Consider the following 7,282-nt stretch of genomic DNA (forward strand, 5'->3'; position numbering starts at 1 on the left):
TGTTGGTATTATTTTGGATGGCAACTTGGTAAGGCCAGGGTTACCAATGTCTCTCCCTTTAACCCAGCAAACCCACTTCTAGTAATGTATTTTACAAATTATAGGAGCACCCACGCAAAATTTTATACATACAAGGTTATTCACAGCAGCACTATTTATAAAAGCAAAATGACCCAAAATATCCAATACAATGTCCCTCAGTGAGGGGCCAACTCATAGAGTGGAACACTGCTCAGCATCATCCCCTCAAAATGGAGGAAACTCTCCATATAAATACTGACACTAGCAGTCTGAGTGCAGAAGAGCATATATACATCTACCATTGTTATGAAAAGTCAGGGAAAGGATATTTGCTTGCATATGCACAAAAATCTCTCTGAAAGGATGAATAAGAAAATGGTAACACTATTGTCTCTGGGGAGGGGGCGGGGCAGATGGAAGGGAGAGTTTTTACTGTAAACCATGTTATGCCTTTGTGATTTTGAATAAGAGATGGAGTAGGAAAAGAACTTCGAAAAGCTAAAGATCAAGGTCAAAGTCTAAGAAAACATGCATCCAATTTTAAGCATGTCTTTGACTCAGCAATTTTTAACTCTAGAAAATGACCCCAAAGGAATAATTTAGGAATAATAATAAAGGATAAGAGTTAGGAGAGTCTAAGTGGCAATGTGGTTTTTAACTTCAGGTTTTAAAAGCAACCTGAAGTGTCCAAAAACCTAGACCGAGTGACCAAGTGCTCCTACAGCAGAGCACTCCGCAGTCAGCAAAGTGAAGCTGATTCTGACAGTGGGTGAAAAAATGTAGGTTATGAAACAATATATGGCCTGATTTGAATTTTTCATTTCATACACACACATAGAAAACTGAAAACATAAGGAAACCATCTAGGTACCTCCTAGCATTAGGATTACAGGTGAGGGCACATTGACTCTTGACTGTAATCCTAGACCCAGGAGGCCAAGTAAGGAGGACTGCTTGGGCCCAGGAGTTCAAGTCCAACCTGGGCAACATAGTGAGACCCCATCTCTAAAAACAAAAACAAGGCTAGGTGCCTGTAGCTCAGTGGCTAGGGTACCAGCCACATACACTGAGGCTAATGGGTTCAAACCCAGCCTGGGCCTGCCAAACAACAATGACAACTACAACAAAAAAATAGCTGGGCATTGTAGTGGGCACCTGTAGTCCCAGCTGCTTGGGAGGCTGAGGCAAGAGAATCACCCAAACCCAAGAGTTTGAGGTTGCTATGAGTTGTGACGCAACGGCACACTCTTATCGAGGGCAACATAGTGAGATTCTGTCTCCAAAAAAATAATAATAATAAAATAAATAAATAAATGAAATAAATAAAATAAAAACAAAAACAAAACCTCCAAACATTATTAGGCACCCCATAAATATATACAAATATTATGTCAATTTAAAAAATAAAATTAAAAAAAATTATGGGTGAATTGTTGGCTTTCTTAACATATGTATACACTGAACATGTCCTCATATGTGATGGGGTGAGACAAGAACAAGCAGTTTGTAGGAGGAGGTGCAGAGAGGAGCCTCAGTTCCCACCTTGCTCTGGGGGACAGGTTAGGAAAGGTATGTCCTGTGGCTACATCTGCTTCCCCTTTATTCAGGCTTGGTATTATCTGCCCCAAGATAGCTGGGAGAGTGGCCGGCCTCGAGATATGTGTGTCTGAGTGGGGTGTGTGTGTGTTTGCATGTGTGTCTGAGTGGTGTGTGTGTATATGAGAGGCTTGTGTGTCTCTGAGTGTTGTGTGTGTCTGAGTGTGTGTATGACTAGTATACATGAGTGGTGTGTGTGTATGAGTAGTGTGTGTGTCTGAGTGGTGTGTGTGTTTTAGCAGTGTATGTATGTATACGAGTGGTTTGTGTGTCTGAGTGGTGCGTGTATGACTGGTGTGTGTGTGTACATGAGTCGGGGGTGTGTGTGTGTAGGAGGGGCGCGTGTGTGTGCATATGTGTGTGTGTGTGTTCCTGTCCTGGGGACTGGGTGTCATGGTGGTCCAGCCAGTTCCCTGTCTTGGGCTTACCTTGAAGATAGTGTTGTCTCCATCTTGGCTGGGCCCATGCCTGGTAGCATGCCTCCAGGGGATGTAGAAGAATTTCTTTTCCCCATTGACCCACTGAAGTCCTGGGTACTGGCCGCTGTTCACCTGGGCTACCAGCCAGGGCTTAAGCCGCACACGGCGGGGCGGGGCAGAAGCCCCAGGGGTGGGCTGGTTCATGGCAAGGGGGTCTGCAGAGAAAAAGCAAGAGGGCCTCAATGGCTGTGTGGCCCCAGGGGGCCAAGTTCAGACTCTGAGGGAAAGTCTCTCCATTCCATCCAGGTGTTCCAGGCCGATTCTCTTTTCCAACATGGGCCTTCCTGTCATGGGGTGACTGAATCTTGTATTTGAGAAGAAGGGAAAGTGCTGAATTATGCCACAGTGACCACTGTGTGCACCTCCCACGTGCCCTTGCCAGACAGGGGCATCCATTCTCCATGGCTAACAGCACTGAGCACTGGACAACTGCCCCCAGCTGCTCCCTCGACACGTGTGGGAGTGGCAGCCCACAGCCAGTGCCTGTCTGACACCTGGGGACAAAGCCTGGCTCCTTTGCCTGGCAGGCCACTAGGTGCAACATATGCTCTGTGGGACAGGCTGTAGCTGGCCTCCCATGAGTCCGCATCCCGATTTTGTTTTCTCTGTCCTGATTTTCTCACATCCATCCACTAAGAGACCCTCCAGAAATGCCTTCAACAACAATCCCATCTTAGGCGTCCAGGAAACTTGGCCTTAGACAAAACAGAGCAGGTGAAAGGAGGTGGGTTTCTATGCCGATTTCTCAGAACTTCCTGTCTTCCTCTCTTTCCTCCGGGGAGAAAGCTTTGGGCAGCCTCGACATTTTCCCAGCCTACATCCAGCAAGGACAGAGCCCCCCAAACTTAGATGTTACCCCTGTAGGGCCATCATTTCCTAGATTCTGGTCCTACCCCTTGTCCTCCCACTGGACATACATTCATGAAGCTCTTGAAGGGCCTTAACATTTGCCAGGGCCTACACTGCACACAGCCGTAGGAAATACAGAGGCTGCATCTAACCACTACCTAGGCTAGAGCCCCACCTCCTCCAGGCCACAATGGCTGCCTTACTGGAGTCAGTCTGCCTCGGAGCCCCTTCCTCTACCCTTCCACCTGCCAAACTCCCTTGCCAGCCCAGAACTAAAACCTCCCCGAAGTCCCTGTCTCATTCCTCCCCTTGCTCAAGCCTATGGCTTGTGAGAGTCCAGGGTCAACGACGGAAAGGACTAAGCCATCACAGTGCACAGGCCTCACAGGGGAATTTGTCACTCAGCAAGTAAAGGGTTGAGTTAAACGCTTCTGTCTTTCCAGGCTTGTTTGGGCCTTACAGCAGGGAGCCTTAGTTTCCCCGAAATTCCCTGCCTAGTACCTGTTGCATCTGTCTAGTGCCACCTCTGCATTGCTAGAGTCTCCCTCTGCAGGCCACTCTCAGCAGTGCCCACCTCAGAGGCCTGGGCCCAGGAAGAGTAAGGCCAGCCCCTGCCTGGTCCAGAGGCTGGGACAGGAGAGGTGGAAAGCTTCAGCTCTGCCCCTGGCCTTGGCCTCGGAAGCCTGGGGGCTCAGTTCCTCTTTCTAGCTTAGCCTCCGCCCAGCCCTAGGGGAAATGAAAGTGGCCAGACCAGGACAACTCAGAAACCTGACTCACTGGGAGTGAGTGAGGGAGAGGACATAAGAGAAAATTCATAAGTGAGTACCCCAAGACCAAATTTTCAATCTCCTGCCCATCACCATTCCTGATCCCTGAGCCTACTGGCAGTCATCGTGCTATCAGTGTGGTTGGCAACATCGGGTAGCCTCGCCCACCCGTGTTTGTGTTTAGAGCCCTCTGACAAGACTGTCCTAGAATAGAGGGATGCTGGTCACCAGTGCCAGACAGGAGGAAGCTCTGTCCACGAGGGGCTGCGGGTGAGCTTTTCTGATGACCTAAATACACATGGTGGGGCTGCAGCTGGGCTGGGGTGGTACAGAGGGGAGATCAGAAAGGCCCTCTACCCTCTGCTGCCTAGGACAAGGAGGAGTTGGGGGAGTCCCACCATCTGGCCCAAGACTGCTGTGTAATACAGAGCAAATATTTGTTTTGATATTTATTTATTTACAGAGTCTTGCTCTGTTGCCCAGACTGGAGTGCAGTGGTATAATCACAACTCACTGCAGCTCTGATCTATTAGGAAGGGGAGAAGGGGCTTCCACAACAAGCCCAGCCAGGGCTTGGACCCAGATGTCTACCAGGCCACAGAAGGGTCTCTGCCTCAAGGGGTTTTGCCTGGAGCCAGGTCCATTAGGGCCCTACCTTAAAAAAGCATCCATCTCCCTAGAAGTTTCCTTCTGCCCAGAAAATGGTTTAGATCTGATTAAGACCATCTCAATGGCTTGAGTTCTGAATTTCAGTGTCTGAACAGGTCTGCCTTCTTGGGGGTGTAGGGGCTTGGGGTGAAATGTAGGCAGTGCAGACACAGGTTTACAGACTTGAGCTCTGGAAAGTGGGAAAAACCAAGTCCTCCAACAATTTCCTCTGAGTGTCAAAAGAGATGTGGACTGCTGAGGACCTAAGGAAGCTGCCACAAGCTGCCCAGCAAAGAGGCAGCCAGAAGTGCGGCCCTGGACCCCCTGCTGGTGTTGGGGGAGCCCAGGGATCACCCATGGCCCTGCTGAGGTCCCAGGAGATAGTCCCCTGAGGAGCCATAACCCTGTGACCCTGGGGCACTGCTTGGGGAGGAAGCCCTACAGCAGGGCTGAGCACCTCCAGGTCCTCTGGTTCACATCATCTCCCTGCATGCCCCACTCCAGCTCAGGGAGAGGGCAAGGGGTTCCCCGCACCAGGTGACCCTAAATTCTCCCCTTACTGATCACACCCTGTGCCCTGTTCCCTCCGAGTCCAGACAGGCTGAGGTTCTGGGGCAGCAGGTGTGGCAGCAAGAAGCTTCTGGCCTTCCTCCCAGGCTCAGGGTGGGGAAAGGCCAGGGGTACAGGGGGAAATCCCCAAAGTAGGGCCTTTAGGTTAGGGAGGTGCTTTCCAGCGCTTCCTAACTCTTGCCAGGAGCCCCCTCCTCCGTACCCCAATACCCAAGCCCTTCAGCCAAGGGGAGGGATGAACTCTGCCTCTGGCCCAGCCCCTCCTGAGGGCAGCCAGTTTCCTCCTTCGGCCCCGCCCGCGTCCTTTCTGGTCCTGGTCACTGATCCCAGTTCTGGCCCCTCCCGCCGGCTCGCCCCTGGTTCAAGCCCCTGCCTTCTGGGCGAGCCCACGTTGCCACCCCTTAGCTCTGGCTCGCAGTCTGCCTCTGGTCTTGCTCCTCCCTTGTGGCGGCCCCGCTGCCCCGCTCTGTTGTGTCCATTGTGGCAGCGGAGGCCAGGAAAGTCCCCCACTCACGTCTCCCTCCGGGCACTGCTCTCGTCCTTCTCTGGGTCCTGGAGACAACCACGCAGCAGGCTGCGCAGGTCCTCGCTGCTGTCTCCTCCCCCGCATCGTGGCGTGGCCACACTAATCTCACTTTTCCTCCACTTTTTGACTTTTCATTGTTTCATTCTTAAGCAGGACCTAAAGAAACTAGCCCAAGGAGTTTGTGACCCGATACGGCACTGCTAGGAAGGCCTTCGTGTAGGGTTCTGGGCCGTGCATAAGTCAAAGACGGAGATCCTGCCTGACACCATCTTCCCACTAATTCCTGCCCATTGGCTCTAAGATCCTAGGAGGATGAACACTTTAAACCTCTTCTTACCTGAAAGGGTGAGGGTGGCTGGGGAAGAGGGGGCGGGAGAATACCGAATGCAGGGATGGGGCCTCGCCTCTGGGTGGCCCAAACCAGACTCCGCGGTCGCTCCCCATCCTCAAGCTCAAATGCCAGGCAGAGTGGACACGGACCCCGCCCTAACTCCAGTCTCCTGTCAGCCATCAGCAGGTGCCCCGCGGGCGCGCGCCAGGGTCTAGGTCCCGGAGGGGGATTGGCAGTACCCAGGCACAGTTCCCCACAGAGGAGCGCGAGGCGGCCGAGACCTACCTGTCCGCGGAGCGCCCGCGTGGCTGCGCCCGGGAGCTCGGGCTGGGCTGCGAGGCCGAGCTGCGCTCTCTCCCAGCTGCGCCTCCCGCCGGTCCGCCAGCCGTCCGGCACTTCCGCATCTCGCCACCCCCGCCCCTGGGCCTCGGCTGCGGAGCTCCGTGCGCTGGCAGCGCCCCGCCCTGAGATCCACCCCGGGGCCCCAGCACTGACCTGGCGACCGCAGACCCGGGCTCAGTATATAGCACCAGGCCCAGGGCCTCAGGGAGACGCCAGACAGCGCGGTGGACAGAACAGAACACTGGGCTCTTTCAGCAATAGAACAGCAAAACAGTCATTCAACAGCCCCCCAGATTCCCACTGCAGTGCTGGGTGGGGCCAGGGGTCCCCCCAGCTCTGCGCCCCCCACCCCAGGAGCTTAAGATTGGCTGCCCACAAGCTATCAACGAAACCGCGCAGGAGGGCGCAGGTGGCTGATCGCCCCAGGCCATCCTCAAGCCTGCCTGCATCCCTTCCAACGGTGGCCCCAGCCCTGGCTCCCAGGCTCCTGAACTAGGAACCAGACACCCCTTTCTCGACGTGCTTGCAGGATAGGACCCTTGGACCACTTTGTACCTCTCTCATCCTCAACCCCTGCACCTGTTTCCACCCCAGCCGCCCTCTAGGGTCGCCTACCTCACCTCTTCTCTCCTTCGCTGCTACCTTGACTGTCCACCTGTTGTGAACTGTTTTTATGTCCGTAAAAGGGACTTGCTTGCAGGCCTCCACCGTCACATGTCTTGTTCCTTCTGGAAGATTCTTGCTTGGGAACTCCTGCTCTGCAGATTTTCTATATCCGCATGGCCTTCCCTGGAAAGTCTGTCTTGACTTCTCCTCCTAGGAGGAATGGTATCTTTGTGACAATAATGTCTGATTTCCACTGGGATCAGCTTACTCAGAGACACCTCCTATCTTTTCACAGTTCCTTTCTTATGGTAATTTTTAACTAAAAAATTTTTAAATAAAGAAAATCTCCAAGATAATGTTTAGTTTTAGATAGCAAATGAAACGTACAAGTTGTAGATAGCACTATTTGCCCTTCAAAGTTTAGAGCCTTGTATTTTTAACAAATACAGTAGTATTAGCTGATGAATCAGAACTTTGACCTCCCCCTCCCTCCTCTGGGTTGATCTTTACCTTTAATGAGTGAAAAGACACTCACGTGTTGTCTTTT

General features: G+C 52.5%; 1 protein-coding gene across 1 annotated transcript in view; it reads right to left on the reverse strand.

Annotated features, from left to right (window-relative positions):
- IRF5 (interferon regulatory factor 5) overlaps positions 1–6,951 on the reverse strand; it is an 11,238-nt gene extending 4,287 nt beyond the window's left edge. The window contains exons 1-2 of the mRNA XM_023513232.1: positions 6,750–6,951; positions 2,017–2,251 (exon numbers count right to left, since the gene is read on the reverse strand). Coding sequence (XP_023369000.1) covers positions 2,017–2,240 — 224 coding nt within the window. The 5' untranslated portion in view covers positions 2,241–2,251; positions 6,750–6,951. The remainder of the gene's footprint in view (positions 1–2,016; positions 2,252–6,749) is intronic.
- Between the last annotated feature and the right edge of the window lie 331 nt (positions 6,952–7,282).

Source organism: Otolemur garnettii, unplaced genomic scaffold, assembly GCF_000181295.1.
Source record: "Otolemur garnettii isolate 467f Iridium unplaced genomic scaffold, OtoGar3 scaffold00037, whole genome shotgun sequence".
In the NCBI taxonomy this organism is placed as follows: domain Eukaryota; kingdom Metazoa; phylum Chordata; class Mammalia; order Primates; family Galagidae; genus Otolemur; species Otolemur garnettii.